Source organism: Mizuhopecten yessoensis, unplaced genomic scaffold (assembly GCF_002113885.1).
Source record: "Mizuhopecten yessoensis strain PY_sf001 unplaced genomic scaffold, ASM211388v2 scaffold10959, whole genome shotgun sequence".
Lineage (NCBI taxonomy): Eukaryota > Metazoa > Mollusca > Bivalvia > Pectinida > Pectinidae > Mizuhopecten > Mizuhopecten yessoensis.
The window spans coordinates 510,836-531,285 of NW_018408807.1; the positions used below are offsets into that span (position 1 = coordinate 510,836).

The 20,450-nt window shown below is 37.5% G+C and overlaps 1 protein-coding gene across 3 annotated transcripts in view; it reads right to left on the reverse strand.

Annotated features, from left to right (window-relative positions):
- LOC110464092 (tetraspanin-18-like) overlaps positions 1 to 7,355 on the reverse strand; it is a 140,140-nt gene extending 132,785 nt beyond the window's left edge. The window contains exon 1 of one of the 3 annotated variants that reach the window (XM_021519139.1): positions 6,766 to 7,355. In XM_021519139.1, coding sequence (XP_021374814.1) covers positions 6,766 to 6,834 — 69 coding nt within the window. In that variant the 5' untranslated portion in view covers positions 6,835 to 7,355. The remainder of the gene's footprint in view (positions 1 to 6,765) is intronic. The other 2 variants (XM_021519131.1, XM_021519132.1) reach the window with 2 other exon arrangements.
- Between the last annotated feature and the right edge of the window lie 13,095 nt (positions 7,356 to 20,450).

The window sequence follows — 20,450 nt, forward strand, 5'->3', positions numbered from 1 at the left end:
TCTATAGGAGTTTCCACATTAGTAGCCTTATATAATCAGATCTATAGGAGTTTCCACATTAGTAGCGTTATATAATCAGATCTATAGGAGTTTCCACATTAGTAGCCTTATATAATGTCCCGGTCTATATGAGTTTCCACATTAGTAGCCTTATATAATGTCCCGGTCTATAGGAGTTTCCACATTAGTAGCCTTATATAATCAGGCTGTTGGACACAGCAGGCCATTTTTTCCCCCAAACCTGCGATAAGACAATCACCACTAAACTGCTATCCCCATAACGTGTCTTTACCAAGCTTCTGTCCTCAATTAATATCCTCGGGGTGGTGTAGATTTCATCACCACGAACAAGACCATATTTAGTTACACTTGTAAAACACTCTAGTACATGATAAACTAAAACTGTATCCGTTACGTAAACAAACCTTATGCTAATCTCCCTACTATTTCGGTCTTTGATAACCAATGACGAGACATATGTGACGTTTTTACGATGGTCATGACGTCCAGCTGCTGCAGGCCCCATGTGTCGATAAAGAGAACAGATGGCGCCATCTACGTTTGTCCGGTCGGTATTGAACACGAACATAATATTATACCAACACAAAACCAAGCGTCGGATTGATAAAGATGTATTTCTTCTTGATTATCAAAGATATTGATCAGATGAATTGACAAGAGGACAAATGAATATACACATCATATGCGTTTGGGTCAATATGGCGGAGGAGGGTTATCGATTAATTTATCGGTGGGAGGGTGACGAGTATGCCGGGTACCAGTCATGTCAGGTCGAGGCTGTCTGGGGAGTGTGATCGATTAATATATCGACCAGAACGGTGACGTCAATGTCAATGATGTACTCATACCCGTACCGACCTGACAACCGACGGAGATCATCCACCTCAATGTAATTCAATAACTGACATAAAAACGATATGGTTACCATTGTCTACGTACAATCTGTCGAGTATTTTCTCCGCTGTAACGCCATTTGACAGTCTATATGAATGTCTCCGCAGTGTAACAATATGCGCGTTGACATTGACTGGCACAGTGTGACAGTCGACACACGGTTCTATGGTGCCAGTCTTTGTATATTGGTGGGTGCTCAATGCTTATGCTTGCTTTTGCAAAGCTAAAACAAATACTATCTGTATTTTCTCTCTCTTATTTATAGCACCTGAGACAGACACAGATCCTTCAACATCCCCTGTCTACGGTGCTGTATGTGAAGGCATCACATAGACAAATATATACATATATATATGACTGCTTAGTGCCCGGATTCTCCTGGCTAGACCGTTCAGTCCATATATCGTGTTTTATATAGCTGATTACGTCACACTATAATTTATCAGTTATATGATTGATGATGGCGTCACCTGCATACAGGTGTAAAATTCTCAATTAGGTTTCACAATGTTCCATATATAGAGAGGCAGTAATACCTATCACAAGACGTATTTCCCGTCATGGGATGAGGTCGAACAGTCTGTACATCGACAAAAGGATAGCTTGCAACCATATCGATTTTTTTAAATGTATAAATGTAAACAACATATTAGAGACGACTAACGAGAGAAATCAACTCAGAAACACTTTCAATAATTTTGAATTTTCTTGCCAATGTGAATATACATGTATCAATATATTGTGAATATTGTGTATGTGTTTGACACAAAGGCAATATAATGTCTGTTGCAAATAAAGATTATTAATTTCTGGTATCTTTAATTTGTTGCCTGGTCCCTGTGAATATACATGTACCTAAAATCAGGTTATCGACGAATACTAACCTGCAACGGACCGAAACATCAGCCTTTATATTTGGTTAAATGGTGAGTAATTCTGCTTTAGGAATAGATGTAGCTGGTGATATTACAGATATAGATCTATCGTCAGAGACAACAAAACGAACACAGCTTGCAGTGCGTTGCCCGACTTACCTAAATATCCTTGGTTTACTGTTTTTGTGTCCTCGAAAAGACGCCTTACTTTGGTTTTTCAAGTCTACCCAAATGCACTAATGGAAACTAGTATTTTGCGAAGTAACAATGCGAAAGACTGGTGTCGTTTTGAGTGGAAAACGTTGATTTTCTGTCAAATTACGTTACAATTGCAGCAGTACATTTAGCTACATGTACTCTAGACGGGAAAGTGTCCCCAGTATAGTTAAATGTTACAATAATACATTTTGTTTGCAATATAAGCAACTCAACCGAAAATGTGAAAGTAACACTACAGCATACACCTTAGACGGGCGGTTTTATGTACACTTTACGCCAAGATGTATAGATTTGTTTGTAAGCTATTCGTGAACATTCACTAATATGGCTCCAATAGCAAAAACATGATACTTAATATCCCTAATTCCACATTTTTGCGCGACATACACAACATTTGTATGACTATCCGGATAATATGTCCGGTTATCAGGCCCCTCGTTACCATCTACCCATTGTACAGCTCAAACATACCCCGTAACTCAACCCGGCGAGCTAACATACTTTAGTATACCGGGAATTTTCGATATCGGGTATCTTCTTGTTTGTGACGTCATTACATTTTTAAACGTTACACATTTTAACTTAGAAACATGTCCATTAACACGACAGTGAGTATTTAAACGACACCAGTCAAATATACATATATATATATTAAATATACATTAACATCCTAAATGGAATTTAGAATTCCAAGTTGTTTTTCAGTAATAACACATGTTTACAGCTATCGAAAATAATGCAATCTACATGCATGTGTACAGTTCTTCTCGAATTCAATTTCATTTCTAAAGCGAAAGATATCACGTGCCAAGTATCATCACGCGCAGTCCTGGCGCAAACTTGTCTCGTGAGACACAACCAATAAAAACACATCAATGGGTCGAGTAATTCGCGTGCAATTTTACCGACCCCGCGGCTTTATAAGATTTAACTTTAAAAGAAGGCCTTTATAGCCATTTTTGTTATTTAAAACAAATTAAAGGGATGCTTTCCTTTTTCTTTCAGAGATATTTTCCCGTGTTATATATCTCAATTGTAAACTTATACTGTACATGACACATACCATTGCTATTTGGGAGATTAAAGCTTCATTAGATGCGCACTGCTAACACAAGTGAAAACAATGTTGTTTGTAAACAGTAATACATTTTTGTATATTCTTTAAAAAAATGATAAAAAATGTAAACTAATTATATCCATGTATATATCAGTATACTGTATCACAATTTGCGATGTTACATGTTAATGGCAAACGTCGTGATGAAAATATCAGATTTCATGATGTAAATATCAAACGTCGCGATGCAAATATCGGACGTCGTGATGTAAATATCAGATTTCATGATGCAAATATCAGACATCGTGATGTAAAAATCAAACGTCATGAGGTAAATATCGGACATCGTGATGTAAAAATCAAACGTCATGAGGTAAATATCAGACATCGTGATGTTTATATCAGAATTCTGTCCCAATTTCATGAAGGAAATATATATAACGTAATTATTTAAACGGGCTTTATTTAAATCCTATACTGTAGTCATTTTGGATGAAGTAGCAATAAATTATAAGCATGTTATGATATACATATCAATGTTTGTAGCATATGAGCTACAATAATAAATGGTATTATTTGGTTGTTGGAAAAGAAATATTGTAGCGTTATTTTCGTAGATCAGTAATTAACACTTCGAAACACTTGATAAGTTACTATATAATCCTACATTGTATTCCAAAGTTAGCGATTCTTATATATAACATGTTCACGAAATAAGAAGGTCCTTTGTGTTCTTTCTGCAATATCATTATACTATGGAGGTACGGAAGCATTTATAAACTAAGTAAACCATGACGATCGACTCGATATCTCAAACACGAACGTGATCAACTTATTTAAGAATTTGTCAAATCAAGGGATTTTCGTACATTTGGTCTGTGTGTATAATTGGCAAGTACTAAATAGCTTCGTATGCCTGACAGGACATGAAATAGACTTGGTCTCAGATTTCATTATAACGTACATACATTTGTATTAATCTACCTTATATACACATGTACATTCGTTTTGTATGGAATCAACGTTAAAGCTATATTTCTCATCATATGTATAATTAATGTACCGTCAACACGCTAACAGACCTTACAACACTAGGGTCTAACAGAGGGCTTATTTTTAGCATATGTCAAATTGCCTTAAGGCGCTTATAGGGATGCAAGTATGAATTACAGTACTTGACGGACTTACCTACACATGTATACACAGATATATACCTACATACAGTCACAGAATCTATAAACATCTGTTATAGGTCAGGACACCGAAAGTATGGCGGTTGGTCAGTCGAGGAAGTAATATCACCTTCGGAACTGTGTCACTGTGTGACGATGTTATAGCACTTACGAATATTTTGCAGATATTAAAATCGCATTTGTTTAAATAGAGAAGTGATTCCTGGTTCTAAGTCTGGATTAAGATGGTTCCTTTTTCAAATAGACAAAGTAAACAAATAGAGGGACTCTTCTAAACGAGACAAAATCAGCAATATATATGTCAATACGTTTATATGTATACCACCGACCGGATATGCATACCAAATACCAGATATTTGTAAACAGAGCACCTGGTATATACTACACACCTGATATATTGAATACTACACACCTGATATGTTATATACTACACACCTGATATATTTTATACTACACAACTGATTGTTTTATACTACGTACCTGATATATTGAATACTACACACCTGATATATTTTATACTACACACCAGATATGTTATATACTACACACCTGATATATTGAATACTACACACCTGATATATTTTATACTACACACCAGATATATTATATACTACACACCTGATATGTTATATACTACACACCTGATATATTTTATACTACACACCTGATATGTTTTATACCACTAACCTGATATGTATACCACTAACCTGATATGTATACCACTAACCTGATATGTATACCACTAACCTGATATGTATACCACTAACCTGATATGTATACCACTAACCTGATATGTATACCACTAACCTGATATGTATACCACTAACCTGATATGTATACCACTAACCTGATATGTATACCACTAACCTGATATGTATACCACTAACCTGATATGTATACCACTAACCTGATATGTATACCACTAACCTGATATGTATACCACTAACCTGATATGTATACCACTAACCTGATATGTATACCACTAACCTGATATGTATACCACTAACCTGATATGTATACCACTAACCTGATATGTATACCACTAACCTGATATGTATACCACTAACCTGATATGTATACCACTAACCTGATATGTATACCACTTACCTGATATGTATACCACTAACCTGATATGTATATCACTAACCTGATATGTAAATCACTAACCTGATATGTATACCACTAATCTGATATGTATACCACTAACCTGATATGTATACCACTAACCTGATATGTAAACCACTAACCTGATATGTATACCACTAACCTGTTATGTATACCACTAACCTGATATGTTTTATACTACATACCTGATATGTATACCACTAACCTGATATGTAAACCACTAACCTGATATGTAACTAATCAATGTTATATAAAAGCCGCGCCGCATCTAAACAGAGACTGTTACTTCACCATTCATTATAATATTTTTATGGAATTAACTGATAAAACAGCTTCATTGAATTTCTAGATAAAACTATCATTCAGGGTTGCATAACAGCAGGTATCGATCCTGCAGGTGATAAAATCACATATGTCCCTCACTGATTACTAGTACAGGTAAACGTTAGTATAGGTAAACGCTTGAAGGAAGTGGAGTTTCCAACGAAAAAGTCACTTAATGACACTAGTCAAAATATATACACGGATATATATATATAAATCAATTTATATGTATCTATTGTATGTCTGACGTGGAAACTATGCGGTATAAAATTGAAATCAGGAAATGAAGTGCGTTCTAGAAATCTGCTCTTTCTTTCATAACCAATTGTTTGGTTTTCATGTAAAATGATAACATTTTTTCGAAAATAGAAACTGACTATCTCTTAAGGAATCCATTTCGGAATCCCCCACTGCAGTGTCATAACATATCATGTCGTTTTCCTGAAGTTCAGTACGTGTGCACGTGAGTTTGTTGCGGGAATTGAGGAGATGGTAGTCCCTGATATAAGGACTAGACATTTCTCCGACTACACGGCATTACCACTAATGTGTTGCTGGCTTATTACACGCCAGCAATTGTCTCATGTAGGTTTAGACCAGCTCTTCATTCTGGAGGTTGTTGGCATACGTACGGGGTTTTTCTTTGACAGTTTCTGACATAAACACGTACACTCTCTAAGGAAGTGTCTTAGAGGTTTACAGCAGCCCTGGCTCGTCGTATATAATAAAATCTCCGCAAAGCAGAAAGCAATCCGGATTAAAAGTCCATTATAAAACAGGTAAAGGTCACCCAAACATGCAAAACATGACACCCATACTTAGACTTGTACCAGTACACGTGACCACACACGAACAATAACAACACCAATAACAACAACATAGACATTAGCACTACAACATTGACATGTGTAAAATACTGCCCAAGATCAAGACACAAGCATAAAGTCAGTAATAAAAGTGGTAATAAAAACGTCCTTGCAGAGAATTTATCACATTTCTGTGTTAGGTAGTGGAGTTTGGGGGTCAATGAGCAAAACCACAGGTGTAGTAAACCTACCTGCGTTTCCATCTCTGTCGGTTGGATCTCCTCCTCAAAACCATCGGGTGTATTTTCTTTTGCGCCCATAGTGTATCACAGAAATAACATAATCCACAATACGAATATACTTTTTGAAGAGAAAACACTATATAACACACGATTTTAATCCATATTTGGCGTTGCCCGTCCTGGTATACCTGTAAACGGGTACCTGTCGGGTCAAACTACCTCCCGGACACCTGAGATACCTGTCGATATTTTACCGACATAGTATTTAATCAAAGTCCACACCAACTTTATAATAGCGAAACATTTAGAACTGATGAATCAATCACCACAGTGCACGCTATGTAGAAGCCATTTTTATATGTATATCCAAAGGGAAGCAGCGACGTTTTAATTGGAATTGTATAATAGATATATCCTCGGAATCTCTCACAGAACACTACATATGTGTTCTGATAATGGTCACATGTGTGGTTAGGACTCGCGTGGCTAGTTTTGTAAGAAATACATATGTGTGTGCACTGACAGTAGTAACCATGTAGTCAATGCACTACTTGTAGTAATACATATATACGTATACACAATCACCAGCCTACCTTTGTTAATCAGGGGACACAACTCCAAATCACAACGTCAATCTCTAGCGACAACACATAAACGCATCTAGAAATCAATTAACTATATCTATCGTTGTTTTCCTTTTCCGTGGTTCGGTATTCTGCTATTAGCTGGCGACTGGTTGTGATGGTAAGAATCCGATAGTTTAGTATAGTGTCCGCACTATTTCCTCATCAAATGGAGTAAGTGGCGGTACTCGGATGGTAAATTATGGTAAAGATGACCAGTGGAGTTGCGCCGTTACTATACTTAGAGTCTCTGACAAATGAGACGATCATTTGACATGCATCAATAACTATAGTGCATATTAAAAGCACACGCGGCTGCTGAGGCTGCGCGCTAAATCTATAGCCGGCCGTACCACAGACATCTGTGATCCCAAGGGATCTGAGCTATTATGTGTGTAAGGTCAGAGGTTATTGGAAAGGTATGGTCTCTCACGCACCTGTAAGTCTATACAGTGCGTGCTAGAATGATTGATAATAAAAATCTGATACTCGTCACAATATCTGAGTAAAGATATGCACGTGCGAGTATTTATATACATGTATATATATCACGCGCCGACTCGAGATTGTGAAAAGAACATCAGACTATTGAACAGTCATTGTATGTATAAGATACACATGTGCGAATTCTCAAAACACATAAATAGGAATCTATTGTGAACATCGCCGACCAAAAAACAATATATCAGCCAGCGCACAGCACGTGGTTTTATAGGAAGGCTGGAGAGTAAATTACGGCTCTACACGTTACGACAGACAAAGGAATTAAGTATATATGCCATTTCAGCTGCTATGTATTTAGGCAGTGGCTTGTAAGTGGAAATTGGTTTCTGCGGTGTAACATTCAGATCAAAAAGTTTAGGTTTCGCATAAAATAATTCCTTACGACAAACTGCTTGTGTAACGATAGATTCATTTAAACCCAAATACCTAAACAAATCCGCCCGTATTTCTGTTTCCAAGGTAACAAATGTGTAAAAATTCCAGGACGAAGAAGTCTATCTCTTCCAGATTAAGATATGAAAGAACAAAAAATACTTTCATTCAAAAAGAAAAGAAAAACACCTGAGTAGGTAGCTGTTGGTATTACAAAAACACAATTTTTGGACATTTGGAAGCTTCAATTCTGTGATCTCACGACTGCAAAATGTACGTAGTACAACACGTGACATTAATTTCCAACGGGAGTAACTCTAAAGTCAATCTGGTTATATATATTGCATCGCTTCAATTGTCTCTGTAATTAGTAAACAGAGGGGAGAATCACTCCTCAAAAGCCGAACCATTGAATGTAAAAACAGCAAACCAGAGATTTATTTATTTATTTGATACAGGAATAAACTACTCCCATTAAAATAGACATGTATCTTTTTTTTATAAATAAAAATTAAACACACAAAATGGGTGTTTTCAAATCTATTCAATTAACCACTAGTCTACAGACGGAACACGATCTTATCTGTGTGCTAAGTCTACCCAAGGAATACGATCATATCTGTGTGCTAAGTTTACCCACGGAATACGATCATATCTGTGTGCTAAGTCTACCCACGGAATACGATTATATCTGTGTGCTAAGTCTACCCAAGGAATAACACCATATCTGTGTGCTAAGTCTATCCAAGGAATACGATCATATCTGTGTGCTAAGTCTATCCAAGGAATACGATCATATCTGTGTGCTAAGTCTATCCAAGGAATACGATCATATCTGTGTGCTAAGTTTACCCACGGAATACGATCATATCTGTGTGCTAAGTCTACCCACGGAACACGATCCTATCTGTGTGCTTAGTCTACCCACGGAATACTATCATATATGTGTGCTTAGTCTACCCACGGAACGCGATCATATCTGTGTGCTTAGTCTACCCACTGAATACGATCATATATGTGTGCTTAGTCTACCCACGGAACACGATCTTATCTGTGTGCTTAGTCTACCCACGGAATACTATCATATATGTGTGCTTAGTCTACCCACGGAACACGATCTTATCTGTGTGCTTAGTCTACCCACGGAATACGATCATATCTGTGTGCTAAGTCTATCCAAGGAATACGATCATATCTGTGTGCTAAGTCTTCCCACGGAACACGATCATATCTGTGTGCTAAGTCTACCCAAGGAATACGATCATATCTGTGTGCTAGATATACCCAAGGAATACGATCATATCTGTGTGCTAAGTCTGCCCACGGAATACGATCATATCTGTGTGCTAAGTCTACCCACGGAATACGATTATATCTGTGTGCTAAGTCTACCCAAGGAATAACACCATATCTGTGTGCTAAGTCTATCCAAGGAATACGATCATATCTGTGTGCTAAGTCTATCCAAGGAATACGATCATATCTGTGTTCTAAGTCTACCCATGGAATACGATCATATCTGTGTGCTTAGTCTTCCCACGGAATACGATCATATCTGTGTGCCTAGTCTACCCACGGAACACGATCATATCTGTGTGCTAAGTCTACCCACGGAACACGATCCTATCTGTGTGCTTAGTCTACCCACGGAATACGATCATATCGTGTGTGCTAAGTCTACCCACGGAATACTATCATATCATGTGTGCTAAGTCTACCCACGGAATACGATCATATCTGTGTGCTAAGTCTACCCATGGAATACGATCATATCTGTGTGCTTAGTCTTCCCACGGAATACGATCATATCTGTGTGCTTAGTCTACCCACGGAACACGATCATATCTGTGTGCTTAGTCGACCCACGGTATACGATTATATCCTGTGTGCTAAGTCTACCCACGGAATACTATCATATCATGTGTGCTAAGTCTACCCACGGAATACGATCATATCTGTGTGCTTAGTCGACCCACGGAATACGATTATATCCTGTGTGCTAAGTCTACCCACGGAATACGATCATATTTGTGTGCTTAGTCTACCCACGGAATACGATCATATCTGTGTGCTAAGTCTAACCACGGAATACGATCATATATGTGTTCTAAGTCTACCCAAGGAATACGATCATATCTGTGTGTTAAGTCTACCCACGGAACACGATCATATCTGTGTGGTAGGTCTACTGAACTGATCCCTGTAATGACACAATACTCTTATCTATTATACTTTGAACTAAGAATGGATTTTGGTGTACTTCATTGTATTAGTTATGATTATTCAGTGCAATATGTACAATAACAAAACATTTGTATGTTCCTTGTTAACTTTTTTGACAAATGACAGTCTCCATCTACACCAATGACAGGTGAGCCAGAAAGATACCGGGAACACAGGATTAATGGTCCAGCTCTGGATCAATCAAATACAGTGTAACTCAAGGAATGTGCACACGAAATCATTTTAACATATTTTATGACGCTTCTATCGTGTTTTTAAATGAATACATCCACGTTTAGTATTTTGAGTACTGCTCCTTTTGACGTATAGACATTACTTCATGAGATTGTGATGTCGCAATGAAGACTAGCGATATAACAATATATCATAATGGCGATGTTGAAGACATGACGATGGTCATGAAAATCATGTTTTACATGTATATACAATATAAAGGACAAAGTCTTGCTTTTGTCAATTTCATGAGTTGCAAGTATGAAATTAATTTTCTTGAGACCAACGCCAAAGACCTATCAATTTAAAACGCCATCAGGTCGACGAAAGCGTTATTCAATCCTGTACTATTTCAATCAAGTATAAGTCTACATGTAAACTGATGTTAAAATATAGTTCAACATTGAATGTTCGTTGCCATCAACCATCAGAAACAAATCACTTTGAAAACAACATTTGTATTACATCAAAGCCTGGCATCAGTACGTACATCAGTTCGCAGTTTTTATTTATTAATATTAATTATTCCAACAAATATACCGCAACCTTTCTGCTGTCGCGGTGGATTAATACTAACTAAACAGTGTGGAATTATACACAAATTCATGCGAACAGGTAATATTAATCTAGTCAATTTCATATGCAAATGAAACAGACAACATTTGTTAGTGTCACTGAGTCGAAATTGAGTAGAGATCAAAATATCGCTGTATGAATAGAGGAGATGCCATCAGACACGGCACCGGGTCAACAGTCTGTATGAGGCGAATCAATGACGTCGCAACCCGACCAAGCTTCACACAGATATGAAATACACACATGCGGTTATTTCATTAATTACTGACCACATCACACATCGAGTTGATTACTGATGGGACCGAAACACTGTAATGAGACCGGACGTTGTCATGGTTAATTACTGACACAGGTGTAGACATGGATATAATCATTATAAGATGATGTACACTTATACATTCGTACGGTAACCAAAGGCTCGCCATAGGCAGGCTCCAAACTTATTGTTGAAAAATTGGTACATTTGTATTTTTACCAAAAGATTTAGAAATGTTGAATTCTCGTTGTTAGTCTTTTCGGGGCGATAACACGAAAGAACGAGAACTTTGGCTTGTTAAATCTCATCTGTTCGGGGCGATGAGATGAAAACAACGAGAATTAGGGTTTGCTGATTCTCGTCTTTAATGGGCGATTAGACGAAAACACGAAATGCCGCGAAACATTCACCGTAGTATCAAAATGTTTACTAACTTATTTATACTTTATTGGTTACTTACATCTTTACAAATGGTGTCCTGGTAACTTATTTATATAGTAATTTATACTGATTTTTAGATAACTTATTGGTATCGAAACGTTTCTTATTTTTACTGAAAAGATTTATCAATTTTCACCAAAATGTTTTCATTTATTTTGCTGCAATGGTTTAATATTTTCATCAGAATTATTGCATATTTATCAACACGAAATTCCTACTAAATTCGCTCAAAATTCTTGCTTATTTATACCGAAACAATTACCAGTGCTAAGCTTCACAATACGGATTATATTTTATTTACTAATTTTGTTACAGAAATTTTCCTTTTTACAAAAAAAAAGTGTTACATAGCAGTTGTTTTGTCCTTAGAAATGCCATTGACGACAAACTCGAGGTAGACATTTTGTATATACAGTAGTAACAGNGGGGGGGTAGACAGATTGATGGAGCGACGATGGACTCTGCCCTATGTGTCCATCAATCGGCCAGGTAATTAGGCCTGTAACGCGGTATTTACACTCTCTTCAGCACGTGGGAGGGGGAGGGGAGATTCCTGACATAGCCCCGCGTGAAACCACGTGCGGTGGAGCACGAGACCATGCAGGTCCCCTGAGGACGACAGGGTTCTACATAGGGTTCAACTAAGGCCTAGCAATATAATGTGATACATTGAGATTTTGTTCTTCACATTCACTAATGACCTATCATACTTTGAAACTGTTTGTAAATAATGTTTAAACTGGACAGTTAAAATTACTAATAAATGTACCCTGTACATCACGTTATAATTAAGTAAGATCATATCGTATCGCGGTGTAATCTATCAAATTAATTAAATAATACAACATAGAGTCTGGAAAGTGACAATCGAGTTGGAAATGTTACTAAAGAACGGTAGACGACGCCCAAGGGGTCAACCTTGACCACTTGTGAAAATGAATATCGATGAAACTTAAATATGACAGAGGAGTGCATGACATGGCCGTCCTCTACAGGGATGTAATTGTGTGATGAGACCAGAGTATTACACAATACCTTTATTAGGTAAACATGGACAAACAAACAAGCCTCTACATCACAAACCTACAACAGCAGACACCAAATAATGTAATCTACCCTCAAACCCTCAACGGAAGAGACCGGATTATGTAATCTACCCTCAAACCCACAACAGAAGAGACCGGATTATGTAATCTACCCTCAAAACCCTCAATAGCAGAGACCTGAATATGTAATCTAATCTCAAACCCTTAATAGCAGAGCCCGGATTATGTAATCTACCGTCAAACCCTCAACATCAGAGACCGGTTTATGTAATCTAACCTCAAACCCTCAACAGCAGAGAGCGAACTATGTAGTCTACCCTCAAACCCAAACAACAGAGACCGGATTATGTAATCTACCCTCAAACCCTTAACAGCAGAGACCGGATTATGTAATCTAACCTCAATAGCAGAGACCGGATTATGGAATCTACCCTCAAACCCTCAACAACAGAGACCGGATTATGTAATCTACCCTTAAACCCTCAACAACAAAGACTGGATGATGTTATCTTCCCTCAAACCCTATCAACAGAGACCGGGTCATGTAATCTATCCTCAAACCCTCAACAGCAGAGACCGGATTATGTAATCTACCCACAAACCCTCAACAGAAGAGACCGGATGATGTAATCTACCCTCAAACCCTCAACAACAGAGACCGGATTATGTTATCTTCCCTCAAACCTTAACAACAGAGACCGGATTATGTAATCTACCCTAAAACCCTCAATAGCAGAGACCTGATTATGGAATCTACCCTCAAACCCTCAACAACAGAGACCGGATTATCTAATCTACCCTCATACCCTCAACAACAGAGACCGGGTTATGTAATCTACCCTCAAACCCCAACAGCAGCAATCGGATAACTGAAAATGTTGCCCCAATACCTGCAAAGTTTAACAAGTGTAAAAACTACCATTGGGGAGGGGAGGTGGGGTTAATTAGTGAAATATGTTATATGATTTTTAGTTTTAAGGAAAATTCGCAGATTAGGGCTTTCCTGAATACTAATCTGAAAATCCCCTTAGATTCGCCACAACTTTGCCTTTATGCTCTAAGGAACCAGTATACATACATACAATGCAATGTTTGCCCGTTAGTGCGACCATTACGCTCTGACTGACCGTTACAGGGCTAGTTTTATTGTCGTGTTGTTCGTCTGCGGACACCTATATAATGACTTTTGTATAGCCCATCTCTGTGTGTTGTTTCTCTCTTTCCAATACACCTCATAGGGTCGCGGTACGATTGCCGTGTATTTAACCATATGTTTACAGTTACTACAGAAGGGGGATGTATCGATTTAATAGGAGTTGTTCCCCTTTACAGCAGACGAAAGTCATTAACCGGACTCCTAGCTTGACTTCATTGGGTCTACGCCGAACAGAGAAAGTCTAGTTACACAAGTGTAGGACAATTAAAGCTTTTTAAACTTATATCATTACCTCTCGTAATCCTTTGATGTACCTTATGATTATTACATTTAAAAAATAATTATACATACACAGGTCTTTATCGCTTAACGCAATACCTAGCAAAAAGAGGGCCCAGATCACTTATCCTAGTGCGTATATCTGGACCCTTCCTGAGTCAAGAGGGTAATGTTTGACGTTTTAAGAGTTTCGGAGGTTCAAAGTTGTACCATCATTTGGGGATGTTATTTTTTACGATGTGTTGATATAAAACCTCTTACACATCAATAGAGGTTCAAACTTCCATGGTGTGGCTACTTTTCGGTCCCATGTGGACTGATTCATATTTATACCTGTCATGGGGAGGGTGTCGCAAGATCTCATATTCATCTTCAAAACTGCTATTTTTCTGAAGAGACCCCTGTAGTGTTTACAACTTTACTCCTCAACCCACACATCGTGTCCACCAACGCAAACGATATACAGCTGGCGGGGTAATATATGGTGACTGAAAGCCTATATTTTGTCCAGAACTTGTAACAGTTATCTCCCTTGCAATAAAAAACAATACCAGGCCTGTTAATTAATTTAGAATGGCATCATTGTCTACCTTTTAATCAACTGATTTTTATTCTTAAAAGATATATGATAGCTTATCAAGTGTAGAACTCTCATTGAAAGGTGGTGCACGCCACTGCAATAAGGTAGCATACATCCTTAAGTTATTTATATGTTACTTTCGTAATTGAAAACAAATCATGATCGCTCCTGTCTATAGGAAATCGACAGTATGATAAGATAGGCAGTTAGAAGGAATGTGAATAGATCGAATTGAGTAGCTCAACAACTAAACCCTCGCAAATCCTCTTTATGTTCTTAAACGCAAGACAGTGTCGAGTATAGATGATTTTATGTATTTGACTTGAGACAGGTGCGTGCTGAAACCTTCGATTGTCCTCGAATTTTATCATGTAAATGTCAATAAATGTAGCAACTTCTTATAGCCTTACTGATTTCCAATTCGCCAATACCCCATCCCACCCCTCTGCAAATATTGAACTTTCTGGGAGAGCAAATAGATACAGCGTACATTGTAAAATATTAAAACAAATCTTACACTAGCCAATTTCACTTTATTTGATATGAATGGATAGTGTTAATTTCTGCGATGATGGGCCAGACATTGTCTCCCCTACTATATACACACATGGAGCCAGTGCAGTGGGACTTAGGTCATTGTTACGACAGTGTTGTATTATTACATGTTATTATATAAAGGGATTGGATAACCTTACTTGATGAAAAACATTTTTCGTATATTGTGTTCACGTGCCTGACCCGCCACCCAGATCGCTATCGATGCACAAGCATTGTACACGTGTAGTACACGTCAGACAGTGATGCTCGTCCTAACACAACCTGTACCAATTAGTGCGCACATGGCGCATCCCCCTCTCAGCGACATACCGTACCTCCTCCTCTCCGTCTCCTCTGCTTCCTCCTCCCTTCCACTCCTATTACATTCATATCTTCCTCTCTATATGGTTTTCATTCTATTCCTCAAATTACCTGTCCCTCCTGCACCCTAGTCTGTATACAGAACTCTTTATACCCCCCCACTTTCTCCATTGCTCCCTCTACTCTTCCCTCTTCTGCTATCATCTCTCACTCTATCTCCTCGTGTACATTATATACATGTACCACCCCCTAGTCACACTCACTCCCCTCATACCACAATCCTCTAATGTACTCCCCACTTACCCATACACACATCATTGGTATTCTTCTTCATCGCCATCTTTCACACACACATCTACATCACCTTTTTTACCCATACTTTAGCCCAATCTCCGGAATAAAAAAAATGGAGACATACCTATTCCGCCCTTGATGCCTCTCGCATGCTTACGTCCCCTTATTCCCTCCGTCCCTCTCCCTCCCTAAATACAATCTTTCCCTATCGTGAGTCAAAGAAAATCTAAAGTATTCAATAGACAAACTTTATATAGATATGTCTGTATATTCAAATGAATCTTTCTTGTAACTTTTAATTATATATATTTGAAAATGTACAAAGCTGAAGCAGTATTTTAAGCCTGAAAGAGAGCTGGTTCTGTTGTGTGTTTGTCGAACTATAAAAATTAAAGGCGAAAAGGGGAAATGGGGGACCAGCATGTACGTGCACTTAATACATTCGAGTTAATTACAATTTCCGGTATAAGTTGAAGCTGATGACTGTCGTATCATTAAATACTACACTCTTTATCGTTCTACACCAAACTTTAGTCGCTGTTACGTCATCATTACCCTGACTCTTAACTGATGGCATGTCACTAGTTCGACTCGTCTTTTTGGTTTCTTAACGAAAAACAAATCTAATCTTATTCGACATTGCAGTACATTTGCACTTCAATATTCAAGATTAAATTCCGATAGACTGTCGTGGTTTTTATAATTCAGAATCAAAGGAATCATTATTACTGGCTATTAAACATTTATTTCAATTAGATTTATAGTAATGACTTCCTCGATACGACCCACGGTTGTACGCCGGGTTAAAGGAGACTAAAATTACACCAAAATTTAAATTGATTTCCTGGAATTAATGGCAAAGAAAATTTCACTTGCTAATTACCGATTCGGCTAGTCAATCTTCTTCCCTTTTTCATCCTTTACGTTTAGTGATAAAGAGGAAGAAAATCAATCTAAATTCCCTCATTGAGCGAGCCTTGTGCCAAACAACAAGAGCGTTTTCCTGTGAGCGATGCCTCTTATCCTAATTCTAGGTTTAGTTGTAGTCGGTTCTATTTTTATACAGCCGTGTTGATTTGTTTTCCACTTGTCTATTGTATGTTATTTATGTTTTCGTTGAAGTCAATAAAAAAGCTAAATTGAAATAGATTACGAGGTTCTCTCTCAAATATCAAGACCAACATTTCAGAAATTTGTTTTTATTGTTTAAGTGATATACTATGAAAATTGACGTGATCACGGTGTAGATATTTTTGTAAATTTCGCGTAATCAAATAATTCCAAAAATATGCATTCGTGGAACAATTAATTTCAAATATACATTGTAGTAACTTTGTACACGCTAAAATATCCAACCCTCGAATAATTTTAAGTCGCAACTCGAAAATATACATGAAAAGATACTATTCCAAGTGTCATCTGTTTGTAAACGAATAGTGTAAGGATATAAGATACTTATACTTTATCCTACCTCCCTCCCAAAAGACTTCAACATAAGCAACCTGGATAAACGTACGCTAGATTAATGTTAATGTTAATAGTTGGTTACATTGACGTATTTTTTTAGAAAAAGAAGTAGACTGCGTACGTATTAAAACTAGTTTTACCTACTGTTGAGGGCACCCTTGTATCAGGAGTGTTTTATTGGGATTCCATTTTATCTGTGTCAAAATGTGATAATGCTATATATACCCTAATACCCATAACAGTAGATAAGTGTCATCCACAGAAGGAAAACATTGTTCTCCTTTTTTACCAAAGAAATACTAACACCATTTACAGCGATTACATTGTATTTGTTGATGACTGATAGGGACCCGCCCTTGAAGAGCAAACAGTGATATTGTCTAGAACTACTACAACATTAACAGCCGCCATGTTGTTGTCGACAGATAAGGGTGCCCTCTAACGGCAAACAGGATCAACAGTGATACCGGTAGTGCCGAGAACGATTGCACGGGACAGACAATACAGAATATCCTTGAATTCATCCAATCAACATCCGTGATTTAATCACGTGATGTACAAACAATTAACGGAATATTTAAACCAAGCCATCCTAACTTGTAAACATCTTAGACTTCGCGAAGGAGCGGAGCTTGGTAAGGAGCCGTGATGGCGACCAGGGAGTCAGCTAGATGATTAATGACTGGGTCGTTTTGTCTAATCCTTCAATTGTTCCTCCGCAGTCACGTACGTAGTATTTTAGCTTATTGATCGGAGAAGTATGTACGTCATTCATGGATCTGACCTTAACACCCCAAAGCGTGCTACGCTTTGTACACATTTTCAATTGCGAATAGAATAAAACAAGATCTATGTACTTCTAATCAAAGATGTTGACGAAACTATGTCGTACTGGTTGTCAGTGAAACTAATAAGTGATTGTTTTGCCGAAATAAAAAAAATAAAAAGGTGAGTTTTACAACTTTGTGTAAGCTAACAGGAAACGAGATTGCCTGAGTCAAGGGAGTTAGCAACATGTAATGGACGCGCACGATTTTCCGATGGGAATGTAGTATTATTTGTATCGGCTGACATCTTGTTAGCCCTATTTTGACAAGCCAGAGAACTTCACTGTATCTGTGTGATAGTTTCCGAATGACAAAACAAGCAAGCGATGCTTACATGGTCTGGTCTCAATAGCAGATCCAGAGAACGCTTCCTTCAGGAATATGTCTGGGTGTTTTTTTCATTTTTCTTTTCAAAACCTCATGCTATCGTTTGGCGGAAACAACTTCCGGTCAGTCAGGATACCTCACTTTGTCTTTAGCATGTGTAACAGTAATCTTGTAATAGCCTCGTGTGTCTCTCCAGGCATGCGCAGTAACAAAATAGGTGTGAAGTTCCGGTTAAGCTGTTTACAGAACAAGCAAGTCTGTGACACGGTTTGTTGTTTTTACTTCAAATAGGTATCGCTACACTGTTTCCACTGGGATACAGAGGTACTATGTATTTTAGCTGTTAGAAAACCTTTATATTGTCTTACGCCGAAATTATCTCTTCTTTTTTATAACGATATGTCTCAAATACACAATAATGAGCCGAATTTCTTCTGGTAAAAACAATTATTAAAATCTACACACGTAGTCGATGATCAACTGTTCGTCGTATATAGTACATAAAGCAGTGTTAGAGGCGAGTTCACTCTTCAGATCACTAAATACGTCAGCAACGCCTCCTGGGAGCAAAGTGTCGCACATCATAGCGGGGTAATATAACACGGCGAAGCTGACGTCACGAATTCCTGCCCGAAGTTGGTGACAGTCAGCTCAAATATAGTTTATAATGTTGTTAGCCTGGCCGTGGAGACGTTCCCATGTCACCATCGGTGTGAGAATAAGCGGCTGTCTTTTTTGCTGCTCGAAAGAAAAACAATTTTTCATGTATTTAGGTTTTTTTGTTATTTATTTACTTGTATAGACTTCAATGACCTTTCCTGGTGATAGTCGAGATATGCATCGGATAATCGCAAAAAAAAATGTTTACAAAATAAGTGGAATATGGTGTAACGTTTACAGAACATCACCATTGCTGAAATCATATCAATTTCTTTTTGATAAACCTGTTTACTTCTTTGAATATTTTTTTAAATAAACTGAAGAAATGACAAAAAATACTGCTCGTATTTGTAATTCTTTTTAAATTACCCTGTGAAAGTTGCTTGCCATCTCTTAACTAGCTTTGGACATGTGCATCATTACATCAAATCCAGCAATAGGTTTTGATAGTTATACTTACTTTTCTATTTTTATTTATGTCTAAGTTGTTATATGTGTTTATGAAATTGTATTTCATTATTTTGCCTGATTTATTTGTTACATTGATTCTGTTCATTTTGAAAGTACTCTATTAGGATGCATGTCATGAAATCTGTATAATTTATTCAAATGCGGATCGATTTCTCAGTTTACAAGTTTACTTTTCTAGGTAACACCCTTCTTCTCCATCCTCCCCACCCCTCCCACCCCACATTTCCTTCCTCAACCTATCTTTTTCCCTTTCCCCAAAAACATATACACTATTTTTACAATATGTATTGAGGAGAGGACTGTATTAAGTTGTAATAACTTGTTGTCCGATCCATTTGTATATTTGTACAATAAAATATGTTTAAACTAGCTTTGAAATTACCTGCATGCAGTTTATCAAAGTTTCACATTTCTTATTTATATCCATTATTTGTCGCAAGACAGCACTACAGTTACAGTGATAATGTTTATTGTTATAAATATGTGACGATAAATAACAA